This window comes from Corvus hawaiiensis, chromosome 31 (genome assembly GCF_020740725.1).
Source record: "Corvus hawaiiensis isolate bCorHaw1 chromosome 31, bCorHaw1.pri.cur, whole genome shotgun sequence".
NCBI classification, from domain to species: Eukaryota; Metazoa; Chordata; class Aves; order Passeriformes; family Corvidae; genus Corvus; species Corvus hawaiiensis.
Genome location: NC_063243.1, coordinates 1,919,051 through 1,936,557, shown reverse-complemented (window position 1 = coordinate 1,936,557; position 17,507 = coordinate 1,919,051). Strand labels below are relative to the sequence as shown.

At 60.5% G+C, this 17,507-nt stretch overlaps 1 protein-coding gene and 1 pseudogene across 1 annotated transcript; one reads left to right on the top strand and one right to left on the bottom strand.

Moving 5' to 3' along the window:
- Window positions 1-283: 283 nt before the first annotated feature.
- LOC125318734 (serine/threonine-protein kinase pim-1-like) lies at window positions 284-6,242 on the bottom strand. The gene is made up of 9 exons (XM_048289670.1): window positions 6,189-6,242; window positions 4,941-5,105; window positions 3,354-3,510; window positions 2,486-2,766; window positions 2,318-2,368; window positions 1,746-2,112; window positions 900-1,076; window positions 502-651; window positions 284-319 (listed from the first exon to the last, which is right to left on the bottom strand). Exons 1-8 carry the CDS (start codon window positions 6,240-6,242, stop codon window positions 545-547), a joined length of 1,359 nt encoding a protein of 452 aa, XP_048145627.1. The 3' UTR covers window positions 284-319; window positions 502-544.
- Window positions 6,243-16,342: 10,100 nt separating this feature from the next.
- On the top strand, window positions 16,343-17,191 carry LOC125318813 (annotated as a pseudogene).
- Window positions 17,192-17,507: the final 316 nt, after the last annotated feature.

Genomic DNA, 17,507 nt, shown 5'->3' with positions numbered 1-17,507 from the left:
TGAAGAATTGGTTGCATCCGCCCCAGCAAAGGGGGGAACCTTTGCTTCCCGGCCAGGCTGTGCAATGCCCAAATCTGGAAGCATCACCCTGCATGTGGACTCATCTGCAAATTCGCTTTGGAGCCTGGCTTTGGAGAAGGTGCCACAATTAAAGTCCATCATCTTCAGCTTGCCAGGTGGAGGAAGAGCTTGTCATCCTTGATGTCACCCTCCATGTCTCCAGCAGCAGCAGCCGCACCTGGCACAGCTTCTCCAGGGGCTCCTTCTTCCCTGGGGCTGGAGCAGGCTGTCAGTGCTCTGCCCAGGGCCCCGGCTGTTGCTGAAGCAGGACAAGCAAAAGCAGCTGGCATGGGGGCCACCAGTGCTGGGAAGAGCAGCTCAGCTCCAGCAGCAGGGCTGCGCGTGCCCAGCTGAGGAGCCCTGCGCAGCGATTCAGGCAGGACAAAAACTCTGCCTTTCTTTGCTGCTTCTTGCCAAGGCACGTGTGCAGCTGGAACTTACCGGCTCCCTGGGTCAAAGCGTGCGTGTGGCTCTCTCCCTTCTCCTATGGCACGTGAATATCCTGCATCCATGGATCACAGGACAGGTCTTCTAATGAGGGCCTTTCCGAGGAGAGCACGGATAAACACCGCCGGATGAGATCCTGGCACTCTGCGGAGAGAAAGCAGAAAGCGCCAGTCAGTTGCAGAAGGCTCCTGTCTGCTTTGCCCCACTCTTGCCATGGCCAGGCCGTGCTGTGTGTGCTCAGGGCTGTGCCTAAACTTTGCCATCAATTCTTTCTTTTGGAGGAGAGCAGGACATTGCCACCTCCTCAGCAGCTGCCAGTGTGGGATGCTCCTGAGCCCGCTGCTGTCTCCCAGCACTGCTATTCCCCCCGTGCTGCAGAGACGAGGATCCACCTGGAGAGAGCCGTCGTGGGAGCGAGAGCCGGCCCCAGGTGCTGTTCCAGCCCCTCCTGAAAGGATGCTCCTCGCAGACCATCTGGTGCAGCACGATGCCCAGGGACCAGACGGTCGCTGCCTTGCCGTAGTACCAGCCGAACTGGATCCATTCTGGGGGCCTGTAGGACGGTGTTCCTATGGAATAGAGATGGAGTTCTTCAGGGGGACGCTGCCTGCTCCCAGAGCCTCGCCCCAGCATCCCTGGGCATGCGGGGGCCGCAGCAGCGGCACGCGGCGTGACCCGCTGCCCTCTCGCCAGCACCTGGGACTTGTGTACAAACTGGGGGTTGGAAAAGAAGCCGCTGGTGTCGCAAGAGGGCAGCGGAAGCCCTGGCAAGGCCCGAGCATTCCATGCAAAGGAAAAACCCACTTGGTGCTGGGGAAAAACCACGCTTTCATCCTCCCTGCCTGCACTGCCCCAGAAACCATTCTTAAGGCAAGGCAAGCACAGGCAGCAGAGCAGTCCGAGCCCTGTCTCGCCTGCACACCAAACGGGCTGGAGCACAGGTTCTGGCCCCCCCTCTCTGCTACCCCCAGCCATGGGTGTTTCTGTGGCGCTGGCTGTCCCAGCCCCAGCGCCAGTCCTGGGCAGAGTGGCTGGCAAAGGCTGCCAGCAGGGCTGGAAGATGGCCCCTCAGCCAGCGCCGCTCAAAAGCAGCTCAGCTGAAGACTCCGGCTGCCATGACTGGCAGCAAAAGGGAGAATCCCCCCCTGCCACAGCCGGCTTGGGCTGTGAGATGTTGGGCCGTGAGATGTTGGGCTGTGAGATGCCTCTACCAGGAGCCTCCCCCTGCGTGGGCTCACCTGCAAAGCTGGTGTAGGCTGCAGCTTGCAGGTAGGTGCCACAGCCAAAGTCGATGAGTTTGGCCTGCCCGGTGGCCAGGTCAAGCAGGATGTTCTCCGGTTTGATGTCCCGGTGCAGGACCCCGCAGCTGGTGCAGTGCCGCACGGCCTCCAGCACCTGGCGGAACAGGTGCCGCGCCACCTCCTCGCACAGGAAGCGCCGTGCCCGAATGAAGTGAAGGAGGTCCTGAGACCGCTCCGGGCGCTCCAGCACCATCACCACGTTGCTGGGGAGCTCCAGCCACTCGTGGAGCTGGACGATGCCGGGGAAGCCAGCGGACACCTTGTGCAGCAGCACGATCTCCAGTGGTGCTCGGGTGCCGTCGGGCTGTGGGAGGAGCACGATGCCGTCAGCGGGGCCGATGCCGTGCCGGGGCTCGGCAAGCCCTCAGCCAGCCGGGGACGCTCTGCGCGCTCCGCTGGCCCCACGGCCGCTCTCCCTCGAGGCGTCCTGGCGGCTTCCACCCTGCCGGGCCTCGGCTCATCCCCGCCCGTGGCGCCCCGGCTTCTCCCGCTGCCCCTCGCTCACTCACCAGCCGGCCCCAATGGTGGATGCGGTTCCGTGGCACCCGTTTGATGGCCACCTGCAAGGCAAGGGGAGCAGCGGGCTGAGCTCGCCGCCCGCCGTGCCGAGCCCCGTGCTCCTTCTCCTCCTCCTTTGCCCCCCGCCTCCTGCGCCCGCCGCCGGCCCCGCCACTCACCGGGGCGCCGTCCGAGAGCCGCGTCGCCGCCAAGACGCTGCCGAAGCCGCCGCGCCCCAGCAGCGAACCCAGCCGGTAGCGCTCCTTCAGGCCCTGCTGCGCCTTCCGTGCCGGCGAGACGCGGCCGTCAGCGCTCGGCCCGGGGCCAGGAACGGCCCCCGAGCGCCGCTCAGCCGCCCCGGGCCGGCCATCCCCACATGTTGGCTCTTTTGAAGCGGACACCGGCGGCTCGGGGCCGGCGGCCGCTCTCAAGAGCGGCGGAGCTCGGAGCGGGGAAGACGCTGCGGAGGCGGCGGGAGCGGCCGTGCCGCCTGTGTCCCCGGCGGGCCCCGGGAGGAGCCGAGGCCGGGGCCGGGGTCGGGGTCGGGGTGGGGGTCGGGGTCGGGCCAACCGGAGCCAGGGGCTGGCGATGGTGCCCAGGAGCCAGGCACTGATGCCCGCCCAGCAGCGCCACAGCCAGGACGGCGAGAGCCGGGCGGAGGCGGGACCGCGGCGGGACGCCCGGGGGCGGGGAGGGGGCAGCCCCGCCCGGGGCCGGGGGCGGGCCGGGGGCATGGCCCGGCCGGGCGTGGGGAGAGGGAGGCCGCGGGAGGGGGGGTTGGGGAACGAAAGGGAGAGCGGGAGAGGGTGCGAGACACTGGGAGAGGGAGAGGAGGAGCAGGAGAAGGGACGCAGAGGGTTCGTGGACTCGCTGCTCTTCTGCTGCTCTTGTGCTGCTGCTGCCGCTGCTGCCGCTGCTGCCGCTGCTGCCGCTGCCGCTGAAGCGCTGGGAGCGTTTGTCCGCGTGTCCGTGTGTCCGGTGCCCGTGTGTCCGTTCCCCCCCGCGCGCCCCACGGCCGAGCCCCGCGCGCCCCGGGGCAGCACGGGCCGCTCCGCTCCGGGGCCGAGGCGGAGTCCCGGAGCATCTCTTCCTCCCGCAGCCACACCAAACCCGCTCGGCCATTGGGAGCATTTTTGCACCCGTTTCCCTTTGAAGGGCTCCTCTCTACCCCCATTTCCAAGGAGTCTCCCTGGGGTTTTGGCACCTGCAGCGACAGGGCAGCGATTGGCCTTCAAACTTCAAGAAAGACATGGAGGGGCTGGAGCATGTCCAGAGATGGGAATGAAGCTGGGGAAGGGTCTGGAGGACTTCTGAAGGGCAGCTGAGGGATGTGAGGGGGCTGAGCCTGGAGGAAAGGAGGCTCAGGGGGGAGCTGGCTCTCTCCAAGTCCCTGACAGGAGGGGGCAGCCAGGAGGGCTGGGGCTCTGCTCCCAAGGGAAAGGACGAGAGGAAATGGCCTCGGGGGAACCTTTGGGGTGGATGGTGGGGAAATTCTCATCCTCCGTGTCTCTACAAAGGGGGAGGGGGGGAGAGGTGGGGCACGGCCTGGGGACACGGGGGTGGTGACGCTGGGCTGGGGACACGGGAAAGGGCACGGGAAGCCAAAGCCCCGCTGAGCGCTGGCGCTGGGCTGGCACGGGGTGAGCCGGCAGCAGGGCCCCACAGCCCTGAGGGACTCGCCCTGACGCCCGGGGAGTATTGATCCTGGTCTCTAAAAAATGAGACTCAATAAAATATCATTAAAAGATGCCTCCTTCTCCTTCTCCTCCTCCCCCATCCCTTCTCCTGCTCCCCCCGGGCCCAGCGCCCACCCTTGGCCCCACGTTTTCCCAGCGCGGTCGCATCCCGCGGGAGGAGCCGGGATGGAGCCGGGGCAGGTCGGGCTGGGGCAGGGCTGGGCTGTGGGCCCGGCCTGGGAGCCCCCCACGCGCCCCCTCCCCAAATTCCCCTGGCGGGGGGCGCTGGGGGCGAGGGGGGGGGCGCAGGTGGTGTCCGGGTGGGGAGCGCTGGGCGCTGCGGGTCTGCCTGGCAACTGGTGAGTCACCAGCGCCGCGCGCTCTGATTGGCTGAAGGTTGTTCAGCGCCTTCTCTGATTTTCTGATACTCGCGGGCAATTTTGGTTGGTCCTTGGGGGCTGTGGGGCGGCTTAGGGGGGGGTCTCTGCGCCTTTGGGGTTCGCTGGGTGCCGATTTGGGGTTGAGGTGCCTCCCAAGGACCCCCCGGGGGGGGGCGACACAGGGGTGACACACGGGGGTCCCCATTCCCGATCCATCCTGGGGCCGGTTCTGCCCCCTCCACTCTCCGTCCCCCCGCGGGATCCCCCAAAGTCCCTTCCCACTGTTCCCCAATAAACGGGACCGGGGCGAACTGGGAAGCCTTCCTGGGAACACTGGGAGCAGCCGGGCGGGGGCGGAGTGACAGCGGGGCTGGGGGGGACACACGACCCCCCAAAATCAGCGCGGGGACGGAGCGGGGGGTCCCGGCCGGGCCCGAGGCCACGGGGAGGGGCTGCGGCCGCCGGCGGCTCAGGAGCTCTGTGGACAGAGCAAAGGGGGTGACACCGGGCTGGGGGGCCCCGGGGGAGCACAGAGCTCCGGGGGAGGGGGGACACGACCCCCGGGCCCCTCCCGTCACCTGCTTGCACAGGTAGAAGCCGAGCCCCAGCGCCAGGAAGATGAAGCCCAACACGAAGCCCCCGATCCCCGTCAGCATCTTGGGGGGCGGGGGGGCAGCTTTGGGGGGTGGGGGGCAGAAGGATCTGGGAAATGGCGGCGGCTGCCGGGAAGGGACCGGAATGAACTGGGACAGAATGGGACAGGAGGATACACTGGGACCAGGATCAGGACTGGGCAGGACCAGATTTGGAGCACCAGGGATTATACTGGGATATATTGAGACCACACTGAGAGCTACTGGGAACATGCTGAGGGCCAATGGGTGCTGCTGGGTTATACTGGGAGTGATTTGCATCATACTGGGAATGACTGGGATTGTACTGGGAGTGACTGGAACCACAGTGGTGGTGAAAGGGCGCAATTGGAAAAATGCAGGGGGCAACTGGGATCATCCTGGGAGCAGCTGGCCCATGCTGGGGCCATACTGGGATCATACTGGGAGTGACAGGGTGATGTTGGAGTGACTGGCATAGTTCTGAGAGTATCTGGGAGTGACTGGAATCATACTGGGGGTGACAGGGATCAAACCAGACTCATACTGGGAAGTTAATGGGAATCATACTGGGGGTGACAGGGATCAAACCAGACTCCTACTGGGAAGTTAATGGGAATCATACTGGGGGTGACTGGACTCATACTGGGATCATGCTTAGAGCAACTGGGACCATGATGGGACAAAAGGCATCATAGAGGGACTGACTGGGAGTGGCTGGGTTCATACTGGAAGTGATAGGGGCCCTACCTTACTCTACTGGGAGGGACTGAGAGTGAAAGGAACCATACAGGGCACGACTGGAAACAACTGGGACCATGTTGGGGGCAAGTGGGATCTTATTGGGAGTGACTGGGAACATAAAAGCTTGAGTGGAGTTTTTATCCCGTGGCATTCCCGGGGAGCAGCGGCAGCTCCGCGCCCCCAGCCCGGGGGGTGGGAGCAGGGGAACCGCTGGCAGCACCTTCGGGGCACAGCCGAGGGCTGGGGGGCTCCTCCCCCACTTCATTTTCTCTGCCCAGTTCAAATCATCCCCTCCCATTCAAATCCCCTCCGTTCACATCTTCTCCCCACCATTAAAGTTTCCTTGCCCCAATTCAACTTTTCTCCCCAATTAAGCCCTGAGGCCCCTCCCCGCCCCCGGCTGCTCCCGGCAGGACCCGGCCGGGACCTTCTGGAAACAGCAGCAGAAAGAGTTCAAAAATTCCTCATTACTTCCATCGATTTCCTTGGTTTCCGGGGCATTTTCCTGCGGCTGCTCCGGGCCATGGCTGAGGGGTCCCCTCGGGCTCCAGCCCCTTTCCAGCCCCTTTTTCCAGCTCTTTTCCTCAGCTGACCCAAAGCTGCGGATTTTGGGGGGTGGGAAGAGTCGCTCTGCTCGGGGGTCCCCGCGGTGCCCCAGGGAGGCCCCGAGGCCGCAGCGCGGTTCCCTCGGGCCCCTTGGAGCGTTTGGAATCTCCAACTCTCAGCAATCGCTGTGCGTGGGATTCAATCCCCCCTGCAGGGTTTTCGCCCAGACCGGCTTTCTTTCCAGAGGGTTTTGTGGTTTCGCTTCGAGCCGGGGCCTGAGGGCACCGGAGCGGCCGCGGGTGCCGGGGCAGGAAGGGCTGAGGGACAGCAGCGCCCCACAAACCTCCGGGAGGGGGACAAGGGCTGGAGGGGGCAAAGAGAGAATAACCACGAGATTTTAGAAAAAGATAAACCCCCAGTAAAATATAGATTATATAAAAAATATAATAAAAGAGAACTCTGAATAAAAGGAAGTAACTGCGGAGCTTCTTCTCCTGGGACTTTGGGTTTCTTGTCCAAGCTCCGAGCTGGGTGTGAGCCAGAAACCAGTGGCTGGGAGAGACATTGCTGCTGAAGGGCTTCCTATGGCCAGAACTAAAGTGTCGAGGATCAAGGAACAGCTTGAGGTTACAGAAGCGCCAGCGCTCCCGTTGGATTCCCTCGTTGGAAGCTGAAAGCGGAGCTCCGTCTGGGACTCTGCTTTGTAAGGATTGAATGTAAAACTCCAGCGCAATCCCCGTTTCCCTCCCTCCTGTGGCCAGCGGCGCACGGAGAAGGGATGGGAGTTTCGGTGAGTTCGTGCTTCCCCCTGAGGGACAGGAATCCTTGCCGTGTCCAGCGGGGGTCCCTCCCCAGCCGTGCGGTCACTCCCCGGCCCGGCCCTGAGGCGCGGGGCAGTCGCGGGGCAGCCGCGCTCCGGCCCCGTCAGCGGCACCGCCGCTTCGTGCCGGGCAGGAGCGGCAGAAGGAGCCGGGCGGCGGCGGGGGCTGAATCCCGGCAGGAGGAGGAGGAGGAAGAAGAAGAGGAAGAAGGGGCCGGGTCGGCCTGCGGTGTCCGATGGCCGGGGAGCAGCGGGGAGGCCTCGGGGAGCGGCAGCGGGCGGGGCTCTGCTGGAGCCGCCCCGAGGGGTTTGTGCCGCCCGGGTCCCTGAAGGAGCCGCTCCGCGGGACGGGCGAGCTGGGAACGAAAGGAAATACAGAGAAGAGAAGAGAATAAAATACAATCAAAGAGCCGCAGCGAGAGGCGTCTGCCCCGCCCGCGTCTGAAGGAGCTGCACCGAGGGACGGGCGGGGGGTGAATAGAAAAAAATCCAGAGAACGGAGTAAAATAGAATAAAAAACTGCACCGGAATGTCCGCGGCGCCCGGTGTCACTGAAGAGCCGCACGGTGGGACGGGCGCTGTCGGATGTGGCCAGAAGGGCAGCGCCGAGGGGGTGGCAGGTGTGAATGGAATAAAACATTGAGAATAGATTAAAATGCAATAAAAGAGCCGCAACCCGGGCTCTCCGCGCCCCGTGTCAGTAAAAGAGCTGCCCCGAGGGACTGGCGAGGCGGCGGTAGAAGAGCTGCGGGGCGGGATGGGCACTGCCTGGGCTCGGAAGAGGCGCCCGAGGAGTCCCCGCCGGCCCGTGTCACTGAAGAGCTGCACCGAGAGAGCGGAGAGCAGCGGCGGCGGGGAAGGAGCCGCACCGGAGGGGCGTGAGATGGGAGGTGGGAATAAAATAAACTCTAGAGAACAGAATAAAAAAAAATGAGAAAAGAAACCCGCACCGGGAGTGGCCGCTGCCCGTGACTGAAAGAGCCGCACCGAGGAACCGTCGGGGCAGCAGCGTGGGCTCTCGGCCGCCCCGCGTCACCGAAAGAGCCGCAGCCGGGGGCAGTTCTGGGGTCTTCTGGAGCCGGCCCGAGGGCTCTCGGCCGCCCCGCGTCACTGAAGGAGCCGCAGCGAGGGACGGGCGGGGATCGAGCCCCTCCAGCTGCGCCTCGAGCGGCGACCCCGCGGGACCGCGCCGGGGCCGGGCGGCGGCGGCAGCCGGAGCCGGGAAAGCGGCTTGGAGCGGCGGAGACGAGCGGGGTGTTCCCGAGCAGCTCCGCTCAGCCCTCGGGCACCGGGGGGTTCCGGGGGTTGTTCCCGACCAGCTCCGCTCAGCCCTCGGGCACCGCGCTGGGGTCGCCGCGCACTTTTCACCCCCGGCCGCCCCCACGGGCCGGGCCCCGCGGCTCCCGCTGCCGCCGCCTCCGCCCCGCCGAGCCCAGAAACCACGAAAAATCGCTGGCATGCACTAAAAAAGCTTTTCGTGAGCGGCAGTGGGTGCGGGGGGAGTCCTTATGAACTCCCCTCCCCTCAGACCCTCCCGGGCACCGCCGGGCATTAGCGCAGCTCCCGGGGCCGTGTCCCGGCCACGCTTGGGTATTAAATCCGAGAGATTTGAGGAGCGGGGACAGCCCTAGAAACCAGGGCTTTGCCCTCGGGACCTTGGAGCTGCACGAGGGGGATAAAGGATCCCCTGCACTCACCGATGCCTCCTGAAGCAGCTCTGCCCCCCTACGAATTTGGGAGAGGGAGGATGGCTGGGATGGGGTCTGGAATAAGACAGACACATGTTGGGATGTTTGGGGGATCCCGTTCCTGAGGAGGTTTTGGGACATCCTCCTGGCAGGAGCTCAAGATTTTCAATCATGGCACCATCTATACGCCTTTCCCAACCCGCTTGCCATAGCAGTCTCTGTGTGGGTTTCAAAAAGATTTCTGCCAGCTTTCTACAGTCAAACGGAGTCATTAAACCACTCGTAAAGATATGGTGCAACAAAGTTTGCATGTCCGGGTTGGTTAATCCATACTGCATCCCAGCTTTTTGTCCTTCTCGGACGAGCTTCCAATTGAGCCCCGCCCACTGGCGTTGGTTCGGATTACCGGGGGCAGCAATTCCCGGGAACGCTTGTGCAATAAATTCACCCTCAATCAAAGCCTCCCATATGATTCCCTGCCACCGCCGAGCAGGATTGTCGGAAGCAGGGCGGCTTGGGGAGCCGCGGGCAGGACTTTCTTTTTTCCGCTCCGGCCTTTGAGCCGGGGGATCAGTCGTTCTTCGCATTCCCCGGCTCCGCTCCAGCTTTTGCCCCGGTTGGAATTTCCCCGCATCCCCTTCTCGCTCCCGCGGTTTCCCCCCTTCTCTGTTCGCCAAAATGTTTCCTCGGCAGGAGTCACAGGGCGGACGGACCCCCACCGGGGCCACCCCCCCGGGGAGCCGGGCCCGCGATCCCCGCGGCCAACGCCGGCCGAAAACTCGGCACCGCGACACACATTCAGCAGCTGATTCAGGATTCTTTCTCCCCTCTGCCACCAGTGGCGGTTTCTGGTTTTCTCTTTCTTTCTCCTGCCGCTTGTGTTCTCCAAGCGGCTCAATCGCTCTGCCCTTGAACACCCGCCGTTCGCATTGGAATCCCCGCTCTGGCTAAGCCGCGGTGAGGCAGACGGCGATGGGGGCAGCGGGGGACACACACGCCCCCCCCAGTGCTAAAGTTAACTCTTCGGGGGACACCACGGGACACCTCCGAGGCAGTTCTGGTGCTTGCGGAGAGGGGAGCTCATCCACTTCCATTTTCTCTGGTTCTGGCGCGGGCTGCGGAGCCTGTAACTCCGTCTCCGCGGGTGCAGAAGGCAGGGACGGTATAACTGGGTCTACTCCCCCAAAGAATTCTCGTGCTTACATCGGAAAGGCAGCAGCGGGACTGCCTGGCTCTAGATGGGCTGCTGCCCCTACCGCAGCTGTTTTTTCTGCTTCTATTGGCCTCAGCGCCGCTGCAGAGCCCGCCCCTCGCTCCGATTGGGCGGTGCTGCCGTCAGTCGTGGTTCTGGCGCGCTGATTGGTCGGAGCGGGGAGCAGCCCGGGCCCGGAGCCGCCGGCAGGGCGGCCGTGGCGCAGCAGAGGCGCCATTGGCGGAGCGTCTGTGCGGGCCCGGGAGCGGCGGCGGCGGCCGGAGCCCGGTGAGGCGGCGGCGGAGCTCGGAGGCGGCCCCAGCGCAGGTGGGAGCCGCGCTCGGTTCTGGCGGGGCTCGGGGCTGGCTGCGGGCGGAGGGGGCGGCAGGGGGCTGTGGCGGGTTCGTTGTGCCGTGTGGGCGCCGTGTTCGCCCTGGCGTGAGGGCGCTGCGGGAGCGGCTGCCCGCGGTCTCCTTCCCGCTGCTGCCTCGGCAGGAGCCGGTGCCGGAGCAGCGCTGGCTCGTCCCGGCTGCTGTGGGTAGGACAGAGGTGGCTGCCCCGTGGCCGGGAGTGTGCGGGAAAGTTCCCGTGGCCAGAGGTTTGTGTCCCCAGAGGAGCCGGAGGAGTCGTGTAAAAGTAACTTTATTCGTGGACAAAGGGAGAGGCCACGGGGCATTTCCCGTGGGGTCTGTCCAAGTGTTGGAGGACGCAGCCTCCTTTTTATGCCGATTTGCCCGGCCGCATCTCCGTGTCCCTTTCCGCAGTGGCTGAGGTCCTTGGAAGGTACAGACTTCCCGATCCGCCTGCTGCATGTGCCCCTTAATGTGCACCCCCACTTTGTATAACATCCGATATTCATGGCTCTGTGAAGGCTTTGTTCTTCTTCGGGAAGTTCAGGAATTTAGCAGGACCTTGGCTGAGCATCAGTTCGTGTCAGTTAGTAACATTTTGTGAAATTTATGGTTTCTCCGGTTACTTGCTTATCTGCAAGTCCCTGGCCCTATCTGCAATGGGATTCACACCATCTGTTTGCAAAGAAAAGTTCGGGTTTTTTTCCTTTTAATCCCTTGTCTTCTTATTTTCTCAGTACTTCTCTTTACAGACTTTAAAAATGCCTTAATCTGTTCTTCGTGGGCCTCTTTGGTTTTGGGATTATTCTCAGTGACCTCATTCTGTGTCCTTTTGTAGCCGTTTCTGGGTCAGGAGGCCTGGCTGCCACCTGCATGCCCTTGATCCCCTGCTGAATGAGCTGCACTGAGCAAGGTGTGGTGCATGGTAAACAGATGAGAGTTGCTGCAGCACCTGAGAGGAGAAACAGCATTGGTTTAACGCATGGTCTGCCAGGGAACCACGAAAATGTGTCCCATTCCCATCCTTTCCACGTTTGGACAGGGACATGAGCTGCTTTCTTATTTCCTTTGTTCTCTGTTTCATCACTTTTCCTTTGCCATCTCTTTGCCAAAAGCAGTGTGAGTCATTTCATTTTCCACAACCTCCTGGTCCTTCTGCTGGAAGAGAATCTGATGCCATCCCAGGGTGAAATGTGGCGTTGCTCATGGGAGTGGATTGGTGGGTGAGAAGGTCAGGAGCTGGAGCTGTGTGCTTGGTTATGATTTGGAGGACAGCTTGTAATCTAATGATGCATTGAAATGATCAGTGGGTTCTCTGGCACCTGGTATGAATTTGTTCGGGTTCCCAGGGGCTGCTCCATGGTGTTGTAGGATTTGTTCTGGTGGCTGTTCATCTTTTCCCCATTTTTGGGCGCTGCCAAAAATTCCAGGGATGCATCAATTGACCGCTTTTCTCTGATTAAATCATCACATCCTTGCATTCCCAAGTGATTTCGCTGAACTTGTGGCTGCAAAAGCAGCCCAGTGGTCAAACCCACCCTGTATAACACAGAGAGTGCCAGCAGATGTTGGAGTGGGGAGAGGGATGATTCCCCCCCGCTTTTGTGAGTGAAGTTCTCCCAACATTCTCCGTTTGCTGTTTTCCTTTTCAGCTTCAGGGATTTCTGTTGCAGAGTCAGAGATGCTCAGTGTGGGCTCTGCCTTTAGCGATGCAAATTCCGTCAGTGCAGGGAGGCAGAGCTTGGGGTGAGGGGCAGAGGGAATCAGCCCAATTCCTGTGGCAGGCAAGGAGAGCCTGGGACATTGTGCCCACTTCCCCCAGCAGAGATAATTTGAATTTCTAAAGCTCCTCTGCTGGCTGCCTGGAATGAAGCTTCTCCTCCAGGGCAGCCATCAGGTGACTCACAAGTGTCTCTCCCCCTCCCCCTCCCCCAGCTGCTTTTTTTTTTTCGCATTTCTTTCTTTTAATATTTTACTAACTGTTTATGAGTTAAAGGGTCTCCTTTAAAGCTCTTCCAGTTTTGCAAAATGCAACCTTCAGGTGAACATCGAAAAACCCATTCCAAAATTCTTCCATCACTAACAGCCACGCACACACATACACAAAAAAACCCCAGAGTAATAAAGATTTTTTTCTACTTCTTCCCCTAAGACTATAAATTGACTCTCACACCTTTAGCGCAAACCCAACTGACAATATCGAAGTAGGATTATTAAGAAAAAATATTCTAATGGTGTAATTTGGCACCCAAACTGTGGGAAGAAGAAAAGCCCTCCAACAACCTTTTTTTAGTGTTAGAGAATCAAGGCATTACTTTATTCTGGCCAGGATGTGCAACAGAAATCATTTCATGCGCACATAGCCCGGGTGTGCAGAGAAAATCATTCCATGGCACACGAGTTTTACTCGAGTTTTCCTCAACTTCATGCAGTCTAAACCCATAGAAATCCGTAGGTTTAATGTCCATTGGTTCCAAGTTGGGTAGTTCTTAGTATTTGGTTTCCTATTGGCCCCGGATTGCTTGGCCTCTGATGTTAATTAGGTGCACACTCCTTGATTTCCTTCTCAGCCTTTTCCAGAGCAGGGGTCTCCAGCTGTGCCGGGGGCAGTGTCTGGGGTAGCTGTTCCTTGATGTTTGCTGATGGGCGTTGATGTTTTGTTGATGGTCGTTATCTTTTGGGTATCTTTTGGGCTCTTCCCAGTCTGTTGAGATGTTAAGCTCATCTCTGTTGAGTGGTGTAACATCCCTTAAAGTCCCAAGGCAGGGTCTGTGGCAGCCGAGCTTCCTGTGGAAGAGATTTCACAAGAGACAGGATTCTGGCCACAGACTGCTTGAAACAGACATCCCTGATCTCCACCCCCAACTAGGTCGAGAATGAGCAGGGTGAGGAATGCCAAACATGGATTCCAGGGGTGATAATTGAGTATCTGCCCTGGGTCTGGCTCTTCTTCTTGCCAAAGCCAATGGCAGCAGCCGTACCCGTGGCATCTTGGTTTCTCTCAGCAGCTTCAGAAGGTGTTTCTTTATTTCCCCATTCATTCTTTCTACCCGAGCCAGACTCTGGGGGTGCCAGGGCATTTGGAGGTGCCACTGTGTTCCTAAAGCAGCCAGAACGCCCTGAAGGGTCTTTCCTGTAAAATGAGTTCCCCTGTCTGAGTCTATTTTCTGGGAGGGCCAGGGCAGGAGGCTCAGTTAATCTGCTTTTGAAGCCTTGAAACTTGTGCTTTCCTTCTGGTGTCCATGATGGGGTTTCTTGGCTGGCAGGAGAGGAGTGTTGTAGGGAGAGATGCCTGGCTCCAGAAGCGCTGCCTTTAGCAGGGCCTCAGTAAGAGGCTGTAACCCCTTCCTTGCCTCCCTTGGAACAGGGTATTGCTTTTAGACACCACTTGTCCTGGATGCTTCAGAGGAATTTGGAGAGGCTCCATATCTGATTTTCCCTGTTTCCCTGGGGCTGCCCACACTTCTGGGTTCCCTTCAGCAGAGGCCTTGGCAGACATTTGACACCAAGGTACAGCAGCATTAGCCTCTGTATCTCCTTTGACAATATGAATTTGCATTCCCACTTCAGCCACCAAATCCTTTCCCACTAAATTACACTCACAATTAGGAACAAACAGAAATTGATGCATTTCAAACCCATCCCCCACATCTACTGATAGTGGTTGAATAAAACACCCCTGCTCATCTTTCCCACTTATTGCCTGAATAATGAAAGAACTTCTTGACAATTTCCCCCCTTAGGTCTCAGATTCGGAGTGGATCGAGAGGCCCCTGTGTCTGTGAGGAGCGGCCTCGTCTCGATCCAGACGCGTCCTGAATGTTCTCAAGGGCTCTGGTGCGGTGGGTCCCTGGTGTGCTGGGAGCTCTGAGAGCCTTGACAATCCATGTCCATCAGGGGTGGACTTGCTGGTGCTGAGGGTGCTGCTGTCTGTGCTTGCAGTGTCCTTGTGGCCTGCAGCTGGAGCCCTGATTCCTTGGCAGGGGCTGTTTGGGTGGGCTCTGCCGTGCCGAGGAGGGCAATGCCTGTGCCAGGTGCTTGTGGCCGCTGCCGTCCCCTGGGTGCTGGGGCCCCCTGGGGCCCTGCGGTTCATCCCTGGGGGGCTGTAGAAACTCTGCCATGGCCTTTGCCTTCACCTTGGCCTTTTGCTCATCCCTTCTTGCATTCCCCTGCTGAGCCTTTCTGGCCAAGTGCTGCAGGGGCTTCTTGTGCCTCTCCTGCAGCCCCCTCAGTGCCTGTGGGTGCTCATCCTCTGACAGCTGCTGAGCTTTCTGCACAATCATTCGTTTCTCCAGTGACCCAAACAAGATCGATGAAAGAAAATCCTGATCCTTCCACATCCCGCAGCCTCCTGGGGGCCGGGGGCCACTGCCGGCCCTGCCCGGGGGGTGTTGGGGTCAGGCAGTGCCCGGCGCTGAGCCCCGGCTGCCCCACAGCCCCGGCCCGGCCCCGCAGCTCCCCACAGGCCCCCAGCCCGTGCTGCCCTGTCCTGCTGCTCCCCACCACAGAGAAACACCCTGAAATCCTGACCTCCTTGTTTTCCTGTCCTGGAAACCGGGGATACAAAGGAGCTGTAGCTGGCTGTGAGGATAAGAGGGTTTTGGCCCTTTTTGAAGATAACATCAGGGAAGGTGCTGGAAAACATTCCAATTCTCATTAGTTTTCTCTTCCTCCTGTTTTCCATCTTCCTTTTCCTTTCTTACCACATAGATTCCTCCTGCTGCTGTTTGTCTTAACCATATTCCTACACAATCCCTTCAACCAATCCTTTCCCAGCACACCAACACCATCCGTCCCCTGTTGCTGAGACCCCTTCTCACATTCCGTTTTTACACCCACCCTTAATTAGCTCTGGGAGAATGTGCAAACTACCTCCACATTGTCCCCTTTTGTATAGGAAACGATGTCCATGGTTGTGTTCAGGCTTTGTTGTTGTTCTGGAAGTTGAGGAATTGAGCAGGAGCTTGGCTGAGCAGCAGTGTGTGTCAATCAGTACCATTTTGTGGAGCTGATGGTTTCTGGTGTCACTTGCTTGTGTCCAAGTCGGTGTGGCTGTGTCCGAGCAGATTGAGAGCATGTGTTTGTAGGGAGGCGTTGCTGTTGTTCCTTGGCTGGGGGTGCCCGGTTTTCGGGCCATCCCCCCTGGAGCAGGGTGTCCTCCCTTGGTGCAGGCGCGGCCCTCAGGCAGCGCTCAGCCAATCAGAAGGCGCGGCGCTGGTGAGTCAGCAGTTGCCAGGCAGAGCCGCAGCGCCCGGCGCTCCCCAGCTGGAGCCCCCGTGTGGCCCGGCCTTGGCGCCCCCCGCGAGGGGAATTTGGGGAGGTGGGAGGGGGGGAGCGCCAAGGCCGGGCCGGCCCGTGCTGTGCTGGCAGAAGTGGCTGCGGCGGGGGCCGAGTGCGGGCAGGAGCGGCCGAGAGCCCAGCGCTGCCGCAGCCCGAGCTGCCGTAGCTGCATCCCTGCTGGTGCTGTGGGATGCGAGAGCTCTGGGGGGCAGAGCGAGCCAGGGGTGGGTGCTGGGCCTGGGGGGAGGAGGAGAAAGGCTGGAGGAGCAGGGCTGGAGACCAGAATGGTGAAAGGATGCACGTGGGAGCAGCAGGTGGGATTCAGCAGGAGAAGGAGTAGTGTGAGGAAGAGGAGTGTGAGGAAGAGTAGGGATAGAGGAGGAGGAGGAGGAGCAGGAAGAGGAGGCACCGCAAGGTTCCAGCACTCGCTGTATCTGCAGCCTCCCCCCAGCCCCAGGAGCGTTGCCCCCCCCATGCAGCAGGTGATCACGGAGGGGGATCCACGATTTTCCCGTGGGTGAATCTTGGTATTTCTGAGGTTTCTTGGGCTCCATGTTGGTGCTTTTTTTTTTTGTGGGGGCTGAATGTTTATATTTTGGAGGGGGTTTTGTCTGAATCTTGATGTTTTGGGAGTTTTGGGTCGGTGTCTTGATGTTTGGGGGACTTCTGGAGTGAATCTTGGTGTTTTGGAGGTTTTTACAGACACAAAATGGTTGGTGATGGACTTGGGGAGGAGCAACCCCCAGCCCAAGGCGCTCACCCCTTGTTTCTCCCCCAAACCAGGATTTGTCATTCCCAAGGCGTGGCCGGATGGAGGAGGAGGAAAAGCCCCGGAGATGCCGCACGAGGAGGGGCTGCAAACGCAGCCCAGAGAGATCCAAGGAGGAAAGAGCCCCCCTGTGCCGGGAAGGCGGTCGGAGATCCAGGGGGAGCTTGGAGGTGGGGGAGAAGCCTCAGGGTGGGGAGAAGCCCCACAAGTGCTTGGAATGTGGGAAGGGCTTCAGCTACAGCTCCATCTGAGGGCACACCAGAGGATCCACACTGGGGAAAAGCCCTACAAGTGTGGGGAGTGTGAGAAGCGCTTCAGCCAGAGCTCCAGCCTGATCCGGCACCAGAGGGTCCACACTGGGGAGAGGCCCTACGAGTGTGGGAAATGTGGGAAGGGCTTCACCAGCAGCTCCAACCTGATCCAGCACCAGATGATCCACACCGGGGAACGGCCCTATTGGTGTAGGGAATGTGGGAGGAGCTTTAGCCAGTGCTCCACCCTGAGGGCACACCAACGTGCCCACACTGGGAAGAGGCCCTATGAGTGTTCTGAGTGTGGGAAGAGGTTTCCAAGCAGCTCCAACCTCCTCGTACATCAGCGGATTCACACGGATGAGAGGCCCTTCCGCTGCCCCGACTGTGGGAGCGGCTTCAAATACAACTCCCACCTCGTCAGGCACCGGCGCATCCACACCGGGGAGAGGCCCTACGAGTGTCCTGAATGTGGGAAGAGCTTCTCCAGCAGCTCTGCCTTGACCAAACACCACCGGAGGCACCGCTAAGGGAAGCCCTGCGAGTGCCCCGAGTGCGGGAAGAGCTTCGTGCGCTGCTCCAGCTCCATCCCCCGTGGGAGGATCGGCGTTGGATGATCCCCAGTGACCCCCGTTGGGCAGAGCCCTGGTGACCCCCGTTCCGAGTGATCCGCGCTGGGTGGGGGGAAGGTGTTGGAGAGATTTCTTTGCCTTCTCCTTGTGCTGCTGGGATTTGCTTGGGAATAAATTCCCTCCCTGTGCCCAGGCTGGCTCTGTTGTGCCGGTGCTCGGGGCGGGATCTCTCCCGCTCCTTCTCTCAGCTCCTGGGCCTTTCCTTGTATTTCCTGTCCCTGTGCAGTAGCAGAGGGCAGGGACAGAGCGGTTTTGGTGTCTC

Excerpts from the sequence above, each read along its gene's own strand:
- LOC125318734 (XM_048289670.1), bottom strand. The coding sequence starts at position 6,242 with ATGGCCCGGAGCAGCCGCAGGAAAATGCCCCGGAAACCAAGGAAATCG. Across the intron at positions 1,077-1,745 it reads AGCCTACACCAGCTTTGCAG|GAACACCGTCCTACAGGCCC; the intron begins GTGAGCCCACGC and ends TCTATTCCATAG. Across the intron at positions 652-899 it reads CCCACGACGGCTCTCTCCAG|AGTGCCAGGATCTCATCCGG; the intron begins GTGGATCCTCGT and ends TTCTCTCCGCAG.